The 19,870-nt window shown below is 47.1% G+C and overlaps 2 protein-coding genes across 8 annotated transcripts in view; both read right to left on the bottom strand.

Moving 5' to 3' along the window:
• The window catches only part of LOC118591393 (calcium-binding protein 5), a 60,066-nt gene extending 53,322 nt beyond the window's left edge, over positions 1 to 6,744 (bottom strand). For 4 of the 5 annotated variants that reach the window (XM_036199698.1, XM_036199654.1, XM_036199681.1 and 1 more), the window contains exon 1: positions 6,692 to 6,744. The gene's annotated coding sequence lies outside the window, so the exon portion shown is untranslated. Of the gene's footprint in view, positions 1 to 4,547; positions 4,570 to 6,691 lie in introns of those variants that run through there. The other variant, XM_036199665.1, reaches the window with a different exon arrangement.
• Lig1 (DNA ligase 1) overlaps positions 5,831 to 19,870 on the bottom strand; it is a 37,367-nt gene continuing 23,327 nt past the window's right edge. For 2 of the 3 annotated variants that reach the window (XM_036199592.1, XM_036199581.1), the window contains exons 17-28: positions 19,280 to 19,365; positions 18,560 to 18,675; positions 17,328 to 17,423; positions 15,536 to 15,646; positions 14,933 to 15,004; positions 12,837 to 12,981; positions 12,596 to 12,678; positions 11,234 to 11,386; positions 9,609 to 9,662; positions 8,880 to 9,023; positions 7,489 to 7,581; positions 7,208 to 7,394 (exon numbers count right to left, since the gene is read on the bottom strand). In XM_036199592.1, coding sequence (XP_036055485.1) covers positions 7,311 to 7,394; positions 7,489 to 7,581; positions 8,880 to 9,023; positions 9,609 to 9,662; positions 11,234 to 11,386; positions 12,596 to 12,678; positions 12,837 to 12,981; positions 14,933 to 15,004; positions 15,536 to 15,646; positions 17,328 to 17,423; positions 18,560 to 18,675; positions 19,280 to 19,365 — 1,237 coding nt within the window. In that variant the 3' untranslated portion in view covers positions 7,208 to 7,310. Of the gene's footprint in view, positions 6,839 to 7,207; positions 7,395 to 7,488; positions 7,582 to 8,879; positions 9,024 to 9,608; positions 9,663 to 11,233; positions 11,387 to 12,595; positions 12,679 to 12,836; positions 12,982 to 14,932; positions 15,005 to 15,535; positions 15,647 to 17,327; positions 17,424 to 18,559; positions 18,676 to 19,279; positions 19,366 to 19,870 lie in introns of those variants that run through there. The other variant, XR_004945922.1, reaches the window with a different exon arrangement.

Here is a 19,870-nt window from a genome sequence, read left to right as displayed (position 1 = left end):
ACTTATATGTAAGAAAACCAGAGTTTCAGTGAGATTACAAGATTCATCCAAACCCTCCACAGGCAAGCAGCCAAGCCATGTTTCATGAGAGTCAAGAATTCCTGCTCACCCACAGTAGCAAACAAAAGATGGAACCAGCACAGAACCCCTGCAGTTGCAGACACCTGATTTTTGACAAAGATGTCAAAAATATAGAGAAATGGTATCTTCAACAAACAATGCTAGAATAACTGTGAATCCACATGCAAAATAATGAAGCTAGATCCCTACCTCTCACCTTCTACAAAGGTATGTTCCAACCTCAGACATCTTCGTAAGGAAAATGGGGCAGAGAAGAGAGAGACTCCATCTCAACAGGCTGAGACTGCCTTACTGGAACAGCAAGAGGCCCCAGCTTTTCCTAAGGATGAAGGTTGATTGCCTTCACAGGAGCTAAGGGACATGTAGATATACATAGATGCCCATAGCTGTTTTTGTAGTTTGACTGGGAACAGAGTGAGTTGTTTTCAATACACACTTATTGTTTCTGCAGATGGAGCTAAATGGTCAGGCTTGGGATAAGCAATTCTTTGTGGCTTGGGGCTATTGTCTAATACAACCTGACTCAATTCCTCATAACCTGAGGCTATTACCCAACAATCATAAGACCTGAAACTCATGTTAGAGAGAAAAAATAGGGTAACCATTTCAAGGTACAGTGAATAGGCAAGGGCATTCTAAGAATGATTCCAGATACTCAGAAAATAATGCCAAGAATTAAAAAATGGGATTGTAAACTTTTAATGCTGTGCATAGCAAAGAAAGAGTTGAATGAAAAGAAAGCCTGAAGAATTAGAGTAAATCTTTGCTAGCTATACTTCAGATTGAAGAGAGCATCTAAAATATATAAAGAACTCAAAGAACAAACACCAAGACATCAAACCCAATCAATAAAATGGGCAAATTATATGAACAGTTTTCAAAAGATTAAGTATAAATAACCAAGTAATTTTTTAAAAGTTCATTACTTGCTATTAGAAAAATGCAAATTGCCAGGCAGTGGTGGCGCACGCCTTTAATCCCAGCACTCGGGAAGAGGCAGAACCAGGTGGATCTCTGTGAGTTCGAAGCCAGCCTGGGCTACAGAGTGAGTTCCAGGAAAAAGGCACAAAGAAACCATCTCAAAAAACCAAAAAAAAAAAAAAGCAAATTGAATCTATCTCACCCTAATCAAAACAGCAGTCATTAAAAAAACAAGTTAATGATGAGGAGTCAAACCAAAGGAAACGTTATTAAGGTTAATAGGAATTTACATTTGTCCAGGCACTATAAAAATCAGTGTGGAATTTGAGGAAATTCAAAAAAATTAAAAAATAAAAAATAAAGACAGATCTACCCTAAGACCCAGCGATAACATTCCTAGGAACTTTAATGAAGGGCTCCACAGACACTTGCACCGTGTCCACTGTAGTACTAGTCATAACAGCTAAGTTATGGAACAAGCCTAGGTATCCATCAACAGAGGAACAGATACAAAAAAGGTGGTCTATGTGCACAAAGAAATTTTATTCAGCCATAAAGAGTATGTCAACTGCAGGAAAAGAGCTAAAACTCCAAATTATGAGATCAACTCTCAGGCTCATAAAGGCAGTATTACATTTGTGGTTCTTAGATTTTATATAGGGAAGGGATAAGGAAAAGAGGGAGGGATGGCAGGGTGAGGTAAGAACAAGGTCAAAGTACATCATATAATAGTACAAAAATGTTTATGAGTTTTCAGGACTGTATTCAATGACTGCATACCAATTAAATAAAGGGCCAGCAAGATAGCTCTGTTGATAAAGGTACTTATTGCCAAGTCTAATGACCTGGGTTCATCCCCTGGGACCCAAATGGTAGAAAGAGAGAAAGAACTCCCCCAAGTTGTCCTCTGACTTCCTCATGTATGCTATGGCATACATACAAATAAATGAATAGAGTAAAAATAGGTTCTGCTCTCCATGGGGGGGGGGGGGGGGAGAGGGTGGGAGGCAGAAAGTGAGACTAGACTCAGGCCAGAACATTGAATTTTTGTTTTCAAAGAAATGTTTTAAAAGCATTCCCAACTTAAACCAGTGTTGACCCAGCAACTTTCTAAAAGCCAGATAATGGCAGAGTATAGTGGTGCATTCCTGTCATCCCAGCACTTAGTAAGCAGAAGGGTTATAAGTTAAGAGGCCAGCCTGGGCTACACAGCAAGCCCAACTAAACAAAACAAAACCAGACAATGGGCCACCCTCACTCATGTCAGTAAGCACAAACCTGAAAGTCTACTATCTCGTCATCCTCCGGGGACCCCGTTTCTACAGCATCCCGTTGATTCCTGAACCTGACTGCACCTGACCACTGATTCCTAATCTCCTTGCTTCCCTGGACCCAAATGAGGTCAGTATTTACTAGCCAGCCCGTTCCTGTTTTCATGTGATAACTCTACAGTCTTCTTTCAGCTTCTGAATGCAAAAGTAAAGCTCCTTCTGTCTTCAGAACTCTAGTGGAAGAGGGCATAACCTCTGCTATCTTTCTTGGGAGAAAATTGGCCTGAGAACAGTCACCACACACCCCTAACTTGTCACAAACTGGGTGTTCCTGGCAGCAACCTGAGCTGTTGCTTTGATTCTGTTGCCAAGGTGGCAGGAAACTTGGTATTGGGCAGTATGCCCAGGGCAACCATCTCTTCATGACAAGCCATGATAAGGGGCAGTGAAAGATAAGCTCCAGATAAAGGAATGGCACTTGGAAACAGATGCTGTTCCCAACAACTATCTTTGCTGCCCCTTGGACTCTCAGGCAGCTGGCAAGCTTATTTTGTTTTTTATTAAGAGATTTTCTATTCATTTTACATACCAACCACAGATTACCCTCTCCTCCCTCCTCCCACCCCCCCCAGTCTTCCCCCCTCACCCAGCCACTCCCATCCCCATGTCCTCCAAGGCAAAGTCTCCCATAGGGAGTCAGCAGAGCCTGGTATATTCAGTTGAGGCAGGTCCAGGCCCCTCCTTCCTGCATCAAGGCTGTCTGGGAAGCCATAAAGCATCTCTTCAGCTAAGCAGAGAAGCCTATTTATATCATAGCACATAGGAAGTCCCCGGGGTTTGAGGGCACCAGCCAAATCTCAATCCACTATTTGCTAACTGAGGTTTATAGCAAGCAACACTATCCTGATGAGGGTAAGGTTTTCTTTTACTAAAAGACATAGAAAACAATTGTACCAATAAAATAGCTTCATGGGAGGGGTAGATGAAGTTATGCATGAGACATTTTAGACTAAGTCTGACTCATTTCACATCCACATGGAAAAATGTGGTGAGTTCCATTCACAGTTGGGTGATTTAAAGAACTCCTTCCCAGCATAAAACACTTCCTAGCAACCTTAGCAGAAGGTGTGATCACGTGACTGAGATCTGGTCATTCTGAGTCACCTTAAATTAGGACTGCTGCTTCCAGTTCTTCAACCTCCCATGATGCCCTCTGACATATACCTAAACCACTGTTCCATAATCTTCTCACCCAGACAGGCTGTGACAACTTTCAAGCTGAGCAGGATTTTACTCTCTGGGGAACATTCATGTGCCCACTGCTCACCCAACTCCAAGCTTGTTTCTTCAGTGTCCACATACTCTAGACATTAGCATGATTCCTTCCTTGCAGACTTGACTGTAGTAGGTTCCATATTCTCATAGGTGCATACGAGGCCCTCCTGGCATACTTATTGTGATTATGTGGCCTGAAGCAGATAGCCCAAACAATCCTGTCTCACCCCCCACCCCACCCCCAACACCCAGACAGTAGAGCCCAGCTGCCTCAGAATCTCCACCTGTTAAATGTAGATCACTTACAAACTAGTGGAGCTCACTGGTGAGAATATGAGAGGGAAATCACTAGCAAGGCAGGAAGGCAAAAAGCCACTTGGTTCAGGCTCAGGGTTGCATAACTGGATCCCATGAGGACTGTGCTGGCCAGGAACCATACTGACACCTGTCTTCAAGCACCTCCTTGCCTCACCTTATTTAACTCTTATAACAGCCCAGGCAGGCCGACAACTGCAGCAAATAGAGACCCCAAAGACATCTGTTTTTGTGTGTATGGACGTGCTCCTATCGGTGTAGTCACGTGGGTGTGCATGTTTATGTGTACTTATATATGCTCAAAGTTAGTGTCAGATGTCTTCCTCAGTCACTCTCCACATTAGTTTTTGAGGTGGGTCTGGCCTTTCACTTAATCTAGGGCCTGGCAATTTGGCTGGACTGGCTGGCCCAGTGAGCTCCAGGGATCCTGCTGTCTCTATTGCTTCTGTGCTGGGATTATAGGCACACAGTATGGTGCCTGGCTCTTTTTTCTTTCCTTAATGTGAGTTCTGAGGCAGACTGGACTCAGGTCCTCATGCCTGCACAGCAAGCACTTGACTGACCGAGCACCTCCCCGGCTAGGACAACTGCTTTTAAAGGGCTTCGTGAGGACTGGGTATCAGTGCAAGCATGAAGGCCACTCCACGTAGTGAAAAGGGAGGTTTATTTTGTGGGGTAACTTACAAGCAAAGGGATAGGTTACAGGGTCCAGGAGAGGTGCAGTCCAGCGGTGTTCTCTGGAGAACTCTGCTCAGTCTAACTCCAGTGTCCAGGATTCAGGAACCAAGAGAGCTGGCACATCCGGATCTCAGGTCTTAAGGGCTCCTGTCTCAGCCCCGCCTCGTAGGTGTGACAGTTACTGGAAGCCTCAATGAGGGTAGTACTTCCAGGTCAAAGCTGGAACAGCTACCCACTACATCTCTCCCTAAATTGTCTAAATAAGAAAGTTCTACCCCAATACAAGACTATATACAATAGGAATGATTATCAAATACTGTCCAGGAGGAATAAGAGACAATGACCTAGACAAGATGGAACTACAGCCAACACAAACAATATCAAACAAGAGACACATACTGAAATCCAGAGAAGTCTGGAGCATGGGTAAATGGCACGTTACAGAGATCATTCCAAAAGGTGCCCTATCCTGAAGAACCTGAATCTAATACTTAATATGTTCTAGCTAAGATAGAAGATTGTAACTCATTTAGATTATAATGGATAATTAAGAAATACAGATTAATAATTAGTCTTCTATGATGGTCAAACTTAGAGTCATGTTAAGTTTTCTAGTTATACATAGATATAATTCAATTAGGTAGGTAATCTTCAAACACTTCAAAGACCTACAGAATATGGCATTTAAAATGTTTTAAAAATTTAGACTTTCTGGACAGTGAGAGACATCTGCTTTTGGCAGCACCGGTTTACTTCAAAGAAAAAGATGGGTGTCGAAGACACTCCATAAGGAATTGATCTTCTTCTTGGCAAAAAATAATCATTTTGACAAGAAACTGTTCTTGCCTGGTCTGCTTGACAAAAATGTATCGACTGGACATGCAGGACCCATAGGAAGGTGACCACTGAACTTTACAAGGCAAAACAGTCCTTCAGGTTCCTGCTTCACAGAGAAACTGCCAGACATTCTACAGGATACAGAGAGAAGTGACTGAGAGACTCTAGGCCTGTAGGCTAAAGACAAATACCTCAACTTTACAGAGGAACTTTGGATGACTGTCCAGGCAGCCAACTGTCTCTGTCATTCTAGATTTTTGAAAGTTGCTTATAATGCACTTCCTGTTTACTTAGGTAATATTATATCCTTGGTACCAATCCACGTGGCTAAACATAAAAAAGAATTAAGGGTTAATTTAAGTGTATGAGCTAGTCAATAGTTAGCCTGAGCTAATGGCCGAGCAGTTTTAATTAATATAAGCCTCTGTGTGTTTACTTGGGTCCAAGCGGCTACAGAACTGGCAGGTGAGAGAGTTTTATCCTGACCATGGGCCAGGTGGAAAGTTTTCAGCTACAGCTGGGTTCTGTGTCAAGAAAACAGGCCAACCAAGCCAGAAGGAGTGAGCCAGTAAGCAGCACATCTCTGTGGCCTCTGCATCAGTTCCTGCCTCCAGGTTCCAAACGTGACTTCCCTTGTTGATAATGGCTGAAATAAACCCTTTCCTCAACTTGCTTTTGGACATGGTATTTTATCACAGCAATAGCCAACTAAAACAGGTTTCACTGTGTCCCCACAAGAATGGCTCTCGCTGTGCAGACCTGGACTTTGCCTGTTTGTCTACCCTCCTCCTGGTCCATTTCTCCTCCAGCTGGTGGCCAGAAAGCTAGCTGCTATAGGTCCCTAAAACCTGCCAGGGCCCAGTTCTTTCTGGAACCATCTCAGAAAAGCAGGGCTTTCTAGAAGATTCTCCCTCTCATCTTAGGAGCCTTTCTATCACATCTGCCTAAGGTTTGCAATATGTCTGTGTCTTCTCCAGCTTCAGGTGACCTTCATGGACCACAAACTGGCTAGGGCTATCTGCACCTCTGTGAGAACTGCAGTCCCTCCTGAAGCACTGGAGGGAAGGAAAGGGACACTAGGGGAAGACTAACAGTGATGCCTGGTCTCTGGTCATGTTTCAAAGGAGGCTGGCACTCAGCTAGTACTTCTGATCACCTGCCATACACAAGATATTATGTCCAGGGCACAGCCATAAGCAGCGTGGCCACAGTCACTACCTGGTCTTGTGGAGTGATGACTGAAATGCTACCCTGAGGATTCGAGGTAATGTCTGGTAATAAGATGGTGGGTGACACAAATGGGAACCACACACCTGGTACTGCACCACTGTCTCCCAAGAGCATGGGGATTGTTAGAAGATGTGGGACACAATGCCCGTCAGGCCACTGGGTTGGAGCCATAAGTGCTGGTGTTCTTGGCCAGGGCACTTGGTGGCCCCTAGAAGTTCCAGTGTCCTCACCTATATTTGTAAAAGACAGCACAACAGTGTCACCCTGCCAGAGTGCTAGGAGTTCAAAGAAGTTAAAACATAAAGGCTCTCAACTACTGCTATTCAATGATGAGCACTGATCACATGTGGCTATTTAAAATAAAATGAACTCTTCTAGTCTTAGGACTTAGGTGGCAATGGCTACATGTTGAATGTTCTACAGCACAAATGGCTGGAGGCTGCCAGAATGCAGAAACATGAAACTTGTCCAGCACTTGGCAAGGTCATATACTATACCCTATGTGAGCTCACAGAGCAATGCCACGGAGCTCAGTGTAGACCTCTTCACAGAGTAGGCATTTAATAGTCATTTATTGAAGAAAATGAAGCATCCCAGCCCCAGTATCCCACCCCTATGTCCCTACACATACCAGTCAACACCACCAGATAAACAGTACCCAGGTTCCCTCAACCTCTGCCCCAGGCCCAGGAGACCAGAGGATTAATAGCAGTCCTCAAAGTCGGAGTCCATGTCTGAGCTTTGCTGATTCTGAATCTGACTCTGCTTCCGGTACAAACAGGCCACCTGAGGAGAGGGTAGAGGGTATCAGCAGCTCCTCCCCAGCCACACCTACCTCTATGGCTCCTGGCCAGAACCAATCCCCTTCCCAGGGCCTCACCTGGTCACTGGTGGTGGCCTGCTCTGGTTGCTTGTCCCCACGAACTCGAATGAACCGAGGGAAACGAAGGGAGATCCCTTTCTCTTTGTCCACCTGTGGGAAAGGATAGTAGTGGGGACGCTCTGCAGGGTTCCAACTGCAGTAAGCTGACAAGTGATTCCCTAGTCTCTTCCTTTTTCCTGACCTGGGCCTTAGCTCAATGAGGGTGAGCAATAGGCTGTAAAGGTTAAAGAAGGCGTCAGCATGTTTGAAATCCTGGTACCTGGTGTACTTTAACACACTGGAAATATCAGCTGCTATAGTGATTTATGCAGTTAGCATCCTGATGAGGACAAGTGCTGAAAAGCAGCTGGGGCTTTGATGCCAGCTAGCACCTCTCAGGAGCCAAGCAGCTATAAGCCAGTAACCTCAGCTCTCTATGAGGCTCATCCTCTCCTATGAACACAAGTACGCAGACTAACATTTCCATGAGACTTAAATTAGTAATACTCCAGTTACTAACCTACGGCTGCATCATAGTAGGACAAAGGCCAGCTACTTGCACTTAGTACAAAGAGCCCTTGCTCTCTACTGTACAGTAAGTATGAATTTTTTTTTTTAATGAGATAAACTGAGCCTGAAAGAACTTGCTGGCAATCCTAGCTGCTCAGAATTTCAAGTTTAAGGTCTATGTAGGTTAATGAGAATTTGTCTAAAATAAACAATAACAAAAACAAAAATTCAGGGTAAAAATAGAGAAAAAAAGAAAGAGGGGTATGATAGAGCATAATACACCAGTGAGATGCCAAGGATGTGGCTTAGTAGTAAAACACCTGCCTAGAATCCCCCAGTAAGAGCATGATCAGCAGTAGAGACTTGCCTAGCACGCACTAGGCTCTGGCTTAAGACCAAAAAACCCAGGAGATACACTTTTCAAAATATAAGTCTGTTTATACTCAGAAAGTACATGCCAGCCATGCTTCAGGACAGGAAGGTCAAAAGAACCTTCAATTTGAGTTGTACTATCTCTCCTGTGTGCTGTGTACTGACTGCTGTGGCCACCGGCTACATCACTGATCTGTCCTGACACAGGGACATTAGCCACAAAACCGCAAAACTTGGTAACATGACAATTAATTCTGAGTGAAGCAGCAACTTCAGTCATGAAGGAAACACTGGGAAGGCATGCTGAATTTTCACGTAAGTCTAGGTTCTCAGGTTACGTTGGAGACAAAGGTCAGATGCTACCAAAGGGAGCAAAGTCACTGTCTTTTTACTACAGCTGGAATGATATCTGACACCCAAGTATATTCCAGGTTTCTTAATCAATACACAGGAAGAGTACAACCCAAAGTCCCTCCCCATCTGCTCTGCCTTCCCTACTAGAATCTTTCCCAGATCCCAGCACTCACCAGGCCCCGTGCAGCAGGGTAGACAGGGGACAGGGAGAGATCTGCACACTTCACTTCCCACACAACGCTTGGGTCCAGCCAGTGGTCTGGGGCCACTGCCCCATCAATCCTCACATAGGGGCGTGGGGTCGGCAAGACCAGGGCCTGCAATGAGCAGAGGGAAAGGAGATGAGCTTAATTATCAAAGCCTTAGCAGGAGAGGGTTAGAGATGAGGGAATGGGAGAAGCAAGTGGAGAATATGCTTGTCTAAGCAATCCTTAAGTCAAAAAGCTAGACATGGGGTATCCAAGGGAAATGGAAAAGGGAAGAAAGGAGACACCATTGGGACTGAGAAGGGATACTAAAGATACAGAGAGACATAGACACATACATAGACAACACTTGAGGGGGCTAGGGAGGAGTTTGAGGTAAGGGACACAAACCTAGGAAACAGCAGAGAGATATCCAATGGGACAGAGATGGGGTCAGACCTTAAGATACCAACACACAGGACAGAAAAAACACCTGAGACAGTGTACTAAGAAAGATCATCCTTCTCTAGAGGCTCATAGCACTTCCAAGGGACAGCTCCTAGATATATTCTGTGCTGGGACATGCAGTCCCTTGGCCAGCATTGCCAGGAAGTAGCTGGCAGATCTGGGACTTAAATCTAGATGTTCTCAGAATCCATACCACCAGAGTCCTGGCACAGAGTATGATGAGAGGCGCCGGGCAGTCATGCGGCCCACCTGTAGGCTCTGGTGATGCTCCTCCAGCTCTTCATCACTGAATCCAGTTCCCAGCTGCAGGAGAATATGGTGAATTAGAAGCTCATCTGGCCAGCTGGTCCAGCACCTAATCCTGCTCCTGCCACCTGAGATGAGGTGGGGTGATGCTACTGAGTATTCAGCCAAAGCTCACTGAAGGGGAAAATTTCCTGCCCTGAAAGGCTACGCTTGTCATGCATACCCCCTTTGCTTTCTAGAAAAAATTATCTCCTCTGCTGTGTCTCTCCAATGTCTGGGCAAGATCTCTACCACTGAGCCACACCCCCAACCTCTCACTGGGGGATTCTAGGCAGGGGCTCTACCACTGAGCCACAACCCAGCCCCTCACTGGGGGATTCTAGGCAGGGGCTCTACCACTGAGCCACACCCCAGCCCCTCACTGGCGGATTCTAGGCAGGGGCTCTTCCACTGAGCCACACCCCAGCCCCTCACTGGGGGACTCTAGGCAGGGGCTCTACCACTGAGCCACACCCCAGCCCCTCACTGTGATTCTAGGCAGGGGCTCTACCACTGAGCCACACCCCAGCCCCTCACTGGGGATTCTAGGCAGGGGCTCTACCACTAAGCCACACCCCAGCCCCTCACTGGGGGATTCTAGGCAGGGGCTCTACCACTGAGCCACACCCCAGCCCCTCACTGGGGGATTCTAGGCAGGGGCTCTACCACTGAGCCACACCCCAGCCCCTCACTGGGGGATTCTAGGCAGGGGCTCTACCACTGAGCCACACCCCAGCCCCTCACTGGGGGATTCTAGGCAGGGGCTCTACCACTGGGCCACACCCCAGCCCCTCACTGGGGGATTCTAGGCAGGGGCTCTACCACTGAGCCACACCCCAGCCCCTCACTGGGAGATTCTAGGCAGGGGCTCTACCACTGAGCCACACCCCAGCCCCTCACTGGGGGATTCTAGGCAGGGACTCTACCACTGAGCCACACCCCAGCCCCTCACTGGGGGATTCTAGGCAGGGGCTCTACCACTGAGCCACACCCCAGCCCCTCACTGGGGGATTCTAGGCAGGGGCTCTACCACTGGGCCACACCCCAGCCCCTCACTGGGGGATCCTAGGCAACAGCTGTACTGCTGAGCTATACTCCCAGCTTCAGGTCCAGTATGGCACTGGACCTGTGACTCTCCTGCCTCCAAGGGCTAGGATTACAGGCTTGCACCGCCTCTTACCACTCCTACTCTTTTAACACTACCATGTTAGGAAATGCTAAAGAGTAGTAATGCTCTGTGCTGGTAGCTATCTTTAAACTGCTTATGTCAGTTTCTAACTAGACAAGTCCTGTCTGTATTGACAGCCATATTACTGCTTGCCTTCTGTCCTAATAACAGTGCTTTTAAATCCCCATTCTAGATAAATATTGTAAAAATGTAAAAATATTGCAAAAAAATATTTCTGGTCACAGACTAATACCCCAAAAATGTGACAAATTACAAGCCACTTGATCACATGGGTAAACATGTGAGACATCACTCATTTATTCAGAGCAGGTGGAGCCTGCATACGCATGATGACACAGGCACATCCCAGAGTGTAAATACATCCCTCCCGATTCTGTGACCAGCACCCAGTCCCCAGTACCTTGCATATGGCCTGCAGTTCTTCACTCTCCTCATCATAGGCAGCCAACAGGAAGCCCCCATACCGGCCAGCACGCTTCCCCCGGCCTAGGTAGGCACCAATCACCACAAGGTCCAAAGTGTCGCCCACACCGTCAAGGTAGTCCTTCTTCAGCTGGAGGAGAGAGGTGAGGGATGAGAGGGTAGAAGGGCAGGTGGGAACTTAGTACTTGAGCTTGTCCTTGAGAACTTGAGAACTTTGAGGAGGAGAAATTGCAGGTAAAGGGCTTTTCATCTTGAAGTAAGGCAAATGAGTTAGAGATGATGTGAGGGGAATCACCTTTTATATTTCCAGGCTGAGCTGGAATCTGGATCCTCCTGCCTCAGCCTCCAGAGTGCTAGGGTATGTACCACATCCAGCTTGGGGGTCACCTTGTTTCTCTTTGCTTCAGTCCCCAAACAGTCATGGTTAACTCACTCAACCCATCCCTTCACACTGACCCGTCCCATTCAAGGAACACTTATGAAGCACTAGCTGAGTGACAGGCAGGCACTTCAGACTGTAAAAAAGTGAATTATTGCTAAGGCAGCGAAGGTTTGCACACAATGAGCTGCTTCTAGATAGGAGAAACAAACCGAGCCAAGAGAAAAAGAATGGCAGGGCTAGCTTGCCCAGTTCCCAAGCGCCTCCATCTGTCATCTTGTGCCAGCAAACACTCTCCTACCCCCTTCTCATGTTTGCCCAACCATACATCACACTGGCTTATTCTCTATAAAGCAGCCAGAGGACCTCTGCAAGGTGACAACAGGATCAGACTTTCTCTGAGACTCTGCTTGCTTCCTGAAAGCTTTAGAAAAGAACCCAGTTTCATCTACAGGGAGCAAGGTGCTACAGTCTATAGCTCCCCTGCCCTCAGCTGCCCACCCTGTACCCTGAACCTACTCTGCCCCCGAGGCCATTGTACCTGTGGCTCCCCAGCCCAAATGCTCTGCCCTCATCTTCCTGCTGTCCAGAGCTGTACCAGATGTCCAGCTGGAGGGCTTTTCTGAACTCCCCAAGACCCTCCCTAACCAAGCTCTTTCCTCATGAGCTCATCAGAGGCGGTTTATCTTGGACACAACCCAAGGACTGTCCTTTGTGTGCCTCCTACAACAATAACACAAGCACAGGAGCACAGAGACCTGGTTTGGCTTCCTCACCATGATGTAACCAAGGCACAGGGTAAGCAGTTCACAGTGAGTTCCTAGAAGAGCCATGAGCCATGCTTTGCTGAGGCAGGAGTCATATAATGGGGGCCTGTGCTCAAACAGGGAGTGGCTGGGGACCCCAGTGCACAGTGGGGAGGCATCCACACTGGGAAAGCCAGTCAGAGGCCAGAATCACCTTGAGCCAGTTGTGTGACCTCTTGGCAATCTCATAGGTGGCATCAACATCCAGGGTCTTCACCATCAGCCCTTCACAGGAGTCTGTGGGAAACACGGAAGCCTGATTGGGGAAATAGTGGCTCACAAGGCTTGAGCAGGCAGGATTCCAGGAAAATCTCAGGGGTTGGGAAATGGAAACATGGTCAGCGCAGGCTACAGCAAGGCTTCAGACCCATAGAGAGAAGAGTGGTTGCACTCACCCTTCACTGACTGCTCCAAGAACTCAGCGATCTGCTCAATGTCCTTGGTGTCCAGGGAGGTGGCGAAGACAAACTCACCCTCTGTCTCCACAAAGTTTTCCCGGAGCAGCTGCCGGCGTCGAGACAGGGGCTGGCGAGTCAGGGACTGAGGAGAGAAAGTGGACACACTGAGGAAATAAAAACTGTAGAAGTCCAGACCTTGACAGTGTACACAGGGGGCACACGTGTGGTCACAGAAAGCCGTGGGAAAGGAGGAACCAGCGAACAGCAGGACCGTCAGAACTTTAACTACAGGTGGAAGGATCAGGGAAAAGCTAAACTCAGGATTACCTAATGGGAAGCCATCATCCATCATCCACCTGGTGCCAGAATGAACACTTTGTGGAATTATAATTTAGTTTTTATTTATTATTAATTTGTTTGTCATACTATGCAGATATGGGTGTCCATGGCACACGTGTGGAGGTCAGAGGATAATTCTGTGATGTCAGCTCTCTCATCTTCATATAGGGTTTTGGGGACTGAAGTCATGTTATGAGGCTTTCCAGGCAAGCACTTTTTACAGGCTGAATGCCATCGCACAGGCCTTACTTCTTGTCATTTTCAATACCACCCAACAAAGGTTAAGACCACAAGGTTAATACACATTTCCAAGAGGATCTTCCCTATACTAACAGAAAACTGAGAATCCCCTCCTAAGTGAGAAAAAGATTAACAATGCAATGGTTCCTCAATATCTATGGAGATGGGTCTGGGAGCCCCCCCATCCCAGATACAAAGTTCACACATGCTAAGGTCCTTTATAAACAATAGTGAAGTAAGCTAGGCAGGGGGTGGTACTTGCTAACTAGCTAACTAACGAACAAGCTTAACTGCTTGCTAACTCAGGAGGCTGAGGAAGGATCACATATACACACACAAACTTTATACACATAGACAAGACAGATCTAACCTGAATAAGATGCCATCTATCCATGAGAAAGCTAGCCTCTGCTCACCTTACTTCCCTAAGACAAACTCATCTATCTGATGGAAACAATATGTGCTATGGGGCTCAATTAGCCAGAAACGTATAGACCATCAGTTCTCCTGAGAGCTCAGTGACAGAATCAGATCTGGACCAGGCACAGAGATTTGACTGGTACTGCCCAGACAGAAGACATCAAGAGAGAAGCAGTAAGAAGAGGCAAGAAAAGAATGGGAGATCTTCTCACTCAGCCCAACCCCCTAAGCACACACGATGAGTTCTCTCCAGACTGGGTGAGAACAATTTCTCTGACAGGAATCATCAACTTCTTAACTTTAAGACTGAAAGTTTGAAAAGTGACCATTTTCAAACTTTCAGTCTTAAAACTCTTTCTAGCCTTTTTTTTTTTTTTTTTTAATTTTTATGTTTTTAGCAGATACTGGAGACATAACATGAGGTCTCATAAATCCTAGGCAGGCACTTTACTTCTGAGCCCCAGCCCCTCACTGGGGGATTCCAGGCAGGGGTTCTACCACTGAGCCGTGCCCTCAGCTTGTTAAAAAGTACTTGAGGACTCTCTTAAACTGCTTCTATGTAGGGGGAGGAGAGGGGGCCATATGTCTTGATATTCACAATATCAGAAATTCAAAATTGAAAATATAATTCATTAAAAAAACAGTGTATCCAATATGGCCAATTAGCATTTTTTTCCCCTCTTTTGTGTTCTGCAAATGGAGCTCAGAGCCTTGAGCAAGCCAGGCAGGTACTCTACTGATAGTACTTATACACCTCCAAACAGTGTATTTTATAAAACACACATCTATTTAAAAATAAATAGCGAGAAGAGGGGTACTGACTGACTGACAAAACAGAGGCTGGCTTTTCCACTGCTCCTAAAATCACAGGGAGAAAAATCTACTTCATACAGATGTAAAACTGCATCAGGAGTCCTCAAAATCACCCTGCACAAAAGGTCTGGGGCCTCTGGACTACTGAGCCCACACTTAGAAAGGCACTGCCTGAGCATGACATCTGATGGAGCAGAACCAGAAACAGCAAGCAGAGAGCCTCCAAGCTCACTCCTACCTGCCACTCTCTGCGTGGCCACCTGGCACAGAGCAGAACTCACCTCTCCGTTGAGGTAGATGAGATCAAAGGCATACAGACACACCTGCACCTGTATCTCCGATGCATCAACTTCCTAGTTGGAACACAATAAAGACCAGGCATGAAGGAAGGGAAGGGGACCTTCTGTGCCCAATCCCATCATGCTTCAGGCAGACATCTACCATTCCTCACTCCTCCCCGAAGCTGAGGAGGCAGCAATGCTGCAGACATAAGCCCTGAATGAGGGTGACTCCTTGGAAATCCTGACTTCATCCTCCTTCACTTTGTGATTTGCTCTCCAGCCTCCCCTTGAAGCTAATGATGAAAAAGTGCCACAACACTAACAAACTAGATATAGAAGGAAAGCCAGCTGAGGTCCAGGGTATGTGACTTCCCCAATAGGCCTTTCATAGTGAAATGGTAAAAAGGACCCTTCCATCTTTCCTAACTGAGATCCTGGGGTGAGAATGTGACAGCTGGAACAATGGTAACCACTTTGCCAAAGCTAGATCCACATTCAGATTCACTCTGCCCACTTTGGGGACCAGGCAGAACCCAAAGTCAGCACTGGAAGGAAAGAGACAGACTGTGTCATTACAACAGGAAATTGATGGGCTGATGCTACCTTGCGCTTTCGTGTGGTAAGCACTTGGAATGGCTGGATCTGCTTCTTTTCCCGGTCCCAGGCCACAGCCTCAGTGTCCAGGATGAAAGATGTGACTGAGGGGAGTTTAATCTGCAAAGCGAGGGGAGAGATCAAAGGACAGAAGCAAGCCAATGAATTCCTTTTCCCTCCATTGCTCTCATGAACCAAAACTGACCTCAGCAACACAAGAATAGTCTTCACCAAGGCGCTAGTTTTCCTGGCTGACTTGCCATTTCGTACCATGGACCAGACTCAGCAGCTGCACCCAGAGAAACTTCCCTCTTCCCCTCAACCACATTCAACTTCCCCAGAACTCAGTACTTTCCCTCTGAGGTCTCTGAGCTTTCACCTCACCACAGCTTGCCTCAGCCACCCCACTGCTGCCTACCTGCACTGACCCCTGTAATAGCACCTCTAGCCAACAGCCAAGGTGATTGGCACAAACCCTGATTATTATTGCTGTGCTTGCTGATAAAAACGGTGTGAACTTCCTTGGGATCTGGAGAATTCTTCATCAGCCCTAGTCCTCTCTTCACTTCAGCACATCAGCTGGTTTATGTCTCTAAGGGGCAGGTGTCTCACAGCACTGGGTCTTTGCACATACTGTTCCCTATGCAATGCCTGCCTTCCCCCTATCCCCTTTCCTGTGGTTTGCCTTCCCTGGGAAGCCTTCTTTTCCCTCACTAAAGCACTGGTACAATGCCAGGGGCCTCCTTTCATATTGCATCCCAGAGCTAGCTGTATGGTTTAAGACACTGCTTTCTTGACAATTCAAGAAAGTCCAATTCAAACCTTTTCCTTCACTCAGTGCTAGGAACTGAACACAGGGCCTTGGGCACTACAAGCCAAGCAAGCGTCCTACCACTGAGCCATGCCTTCAGCCCTTCATTGGTGGACTCAAGGCAAGTGCTCTACTGCTAAGCCATACCCCCAGTTTCTCATTAGTAGACTCTAGGCCATTGTGTAACACTGAGCAATGTCCCAGTCAGTTATGGTTCTTATTCAGGGTCACAGATGCTAGACCTTTTTTTCAGAGTCTACAGTGTCCCCCTCTAATGAAAGCAGCAAGCTCTGGCTGTGCTACCACAGGCTATGGCACACAGCAGATGCCTAATCAACATTTGCTGAGTGAATGGGCACAGAAAACATGCTGTATAAGGGCACTTCCATGAAACAGCAAATCAAGATGTGCTCAGTGGTTAAAACTTAATGTTCTTGCAGAAGACCTGGGTTCAAGTCCCAACATCCACGAAGTGTAGAGAAACCCTTGGCCCGCGGCCCAGCCCTGCTCTGCCTCTGTAACAGCTGCTCATAGGCCAGTGCCCTTTAGGTCCTCTCTTGGTCTCACTACTGGACAGGCTCCAGACTGATCGAGGATTCTGCTATGGACATTCATGGAAACCCGTGTTAGACAGTGTCCACAAGTTAAAGCCATTGCGGGGATGGGAGAAGGGTCCAAGGAAGCATTAACTTTCCCATGGGCTGGGCGAGACATACTAGAACCCCCTTCCCTCTGTTTCTGTCTGGAAGTGTGGCGGCTGCAGGCAGACAAGACTAGGATGACAAGCTGGCCCACCAAGGAGAGTGGAATCAGAACAGCCTTGAAGAACCGGCCTCCAGACTGCAGAAATCCGCAACATCTGTTCAAACCATCCTGAAGCAAGGTTGTTATATGCAGCTACATATCTTCCAGTCTCCTAATAAGCCCCGCCCTACTGCACCAGGTTGGTCCAGAGGGGGCTGTACCACAGCTCAGCAGGCAGACACTCACCTTGGGGATGCGGCTGATAATGTCTGGGTACTTTCCTGTGTTGTCTTCCTGGTTCCTGCTGAAGATCTTCACCTCTCCACTTTCCAGAACGTGGATCTACCATCACAGGGGAAGGGAGAGGAAGTCAGGCAAGCCCTTTCTGTGTGCCTCTGGCTTCAGACCTCACCTTCACTGTAAGTTTGGGAAGCTAAACGAGCTGCTACAGAGACCTGAGCAAATCATCTAAAGTTTCCTGATACCTGCAACCTGTGTGTAGCATACAACATCTTTTTTTCCCCGTTTTTTTAACCTTTATATAATGTATATATGTATACACACACACACACACACACACACACACACACACACACACACACACATACGTACAAGATTTACACTGTTGAGTGTAGAGGTAAGAGGACAAGCTAAGGAAGTTAGTTCTCTCCCTCCACCATGTGAGTCCTGGGGATTGAATTCAGGCCATCAAGCTTGGTAAAGCATCTTGCCTACTCAATCATTTCACTAGCCTGGTGTCTGACTTTATTTCGCTACCTCCCTGTCTCTCAAAGTTCACCCACCTTGCTGAATGTAACACAGACCCATCTGAATGAGTCTATAACTGAACCACTCTGGATTCTACTGTTGGCATAGTTGTATGAATACTGTATGGTCACAGGGTTTAAGAGGGTTTTATATATATGCCATCTCACATGTATGGTATCTTTAACATATTTATGTTTATAATCATGACCACTATTATAATCTGTTTTCTGATTGTCTTATCAGTATTATTCTGAAGACTCACTGCTGAGGTTGTGCATGGGAACCCACTGCTGTGGCTGCCTCAAAGCCCCAGGTACTACTCACCTTGTGTGCGATCCCTTCCTCATGTGATAAACGCCAAGCTAGTCCCAAATCCCACCAAGACAGAAAAGCCACAGCACACTTCCTCAGCACCAATGCCTTGGTCTCAGGAGGCACACGCTTGTCACTGCACTAAGAGTCACATAAGGGCCTCCCAGAACGGCAACCATAAATCATACTGTATTCACCAAATACCAGGGAAGTCAGCATCTCCTGATGACCCTTTTATAGGTCAGAACTTCTAGCAAGCCCATTTTGCCATAAGCTGGAGGTGAAGGGTACTGCACTCACTGAACAGAGGGGAGACTAAAGCCAGAGCGAGGATTGTGCCATTCCGGACCTGTACTGAGTACCCTCCTCATACAGGAAGGGCTGTGCTCGACCCATACCTGTGCCCGCTGCCCATCATATTTGTACTCGCAGGTGAAGTCCACCTCCTCAAAGCGTTTCAGTACCTCACTGACACCCCGAGTGGGATGGGCCAGCATTGGTTTAAGAGGGACCCCTGGGAGGGAAGAAAGCAAATTAGGAGGGCAGAGGAAAGGCAATCGATCAAGGAATTAAGAGGGAGAGGCAAAGGCTACCAATGTGCCCAGGACCTACTACTCTCTTCTCCTGCCATAATGTAAAGGAGAGAACCACCCACATTTCAGAAGAGACACTTGGGTCCCCATACCAACCTCCCTGGCAGCTACTAAAGGCCATAAATGGGCACAGGAGTAACAAGAGTCACATTTTACAAGCAACATTACCTCCCCTCTTTCCCTAATCATAAAGGCTTTAGAGTGACAGCTTCAATAGAGCAGAGGGACGAGATAAAAGGAATCCAGGTCCTTGGATGACCACTGAAGCACAGCTACATGCTGCTGTGGCTGCCAGCCGTGCTCTAAACATGTAGATACATGACAGATTCTCCTTGACCACTGCCTTCTGGGGAATCTTTGCTGCTGTAGCCCATGCTCTACTCAGTTTATAAAGGAGAGCTCAGGGGAAAAGGAAAGGGTCTCGGCAAAGGGAAACAGTACTCAGAAGCTGTCTGGGTGCAACTGCTCACACCAGCTCAATGGAGGATAGCTGCCCCCCCACTTCAAGGGACCATGGCGTGGTACCTGGGCTTAGCCTGCAGTGCTCTGGGAGATGTTCCAGGCCATGTTCCAGCAGCACAGGGATGATTCGATCCAGGTCAGGCACCTCACTAGGGAAGGATTGGAGAGAAGAAAGCAAGATGACAAGGTCTTTTGTTTTCTTCCAAGTGCTGGGAGAAGGGGTAGAACCCAGGATCTTAGGCATATGAAGGCAATGTTCTGTTGCTGGGCCACACCCCAACCCAGATCAGGATCGATCTAGGCAGACACTGCTAGATTCTAGGTGGTAGATTCTAGACACGTACTGTATCACTGAGCCACGATCTTAGCCCCTCACTAGTGAATTCTAGGCTCAACTGCTAAGCCACATTCCCACTCCGTGCCTTTATAAGACAGGATCTTGCTACAGACCCCAAGTCGGCCTATTACTTGAGATCCCAAGTGTGTACTGAGATTTCAGGTGTGTACCACCACACCCAGCCCATGGAGGTTCTTTCTAGAACTTGAAAACTCTGTCTATATACAAGTGCAAATACAGAGATCCCTCAGCCCATGCCAGACCTGGGCTCCTGAACCCCTCTGCTTAAAACTCTGTGATCATGTCCTTAACTCCTC

This window comes from Onychomys torridus, chromosome 1, assembly GCF_903995425.1.
Source record: "Onychomys torridus chromosome 1, mOncTor1.1, whole genome shotgun sequence".
Lineage (NCBI taxonomy): Eukaryota > Metazoa > Chordata > Mammalia > Rodentia > Cricetidae > Onychomys > Onychomys torridus.
The sequence above is the reverse complement of the archived record's forward strand: the minus strand, read 5'-3'. Positions and strand labels throughout refer to the sequence as shown.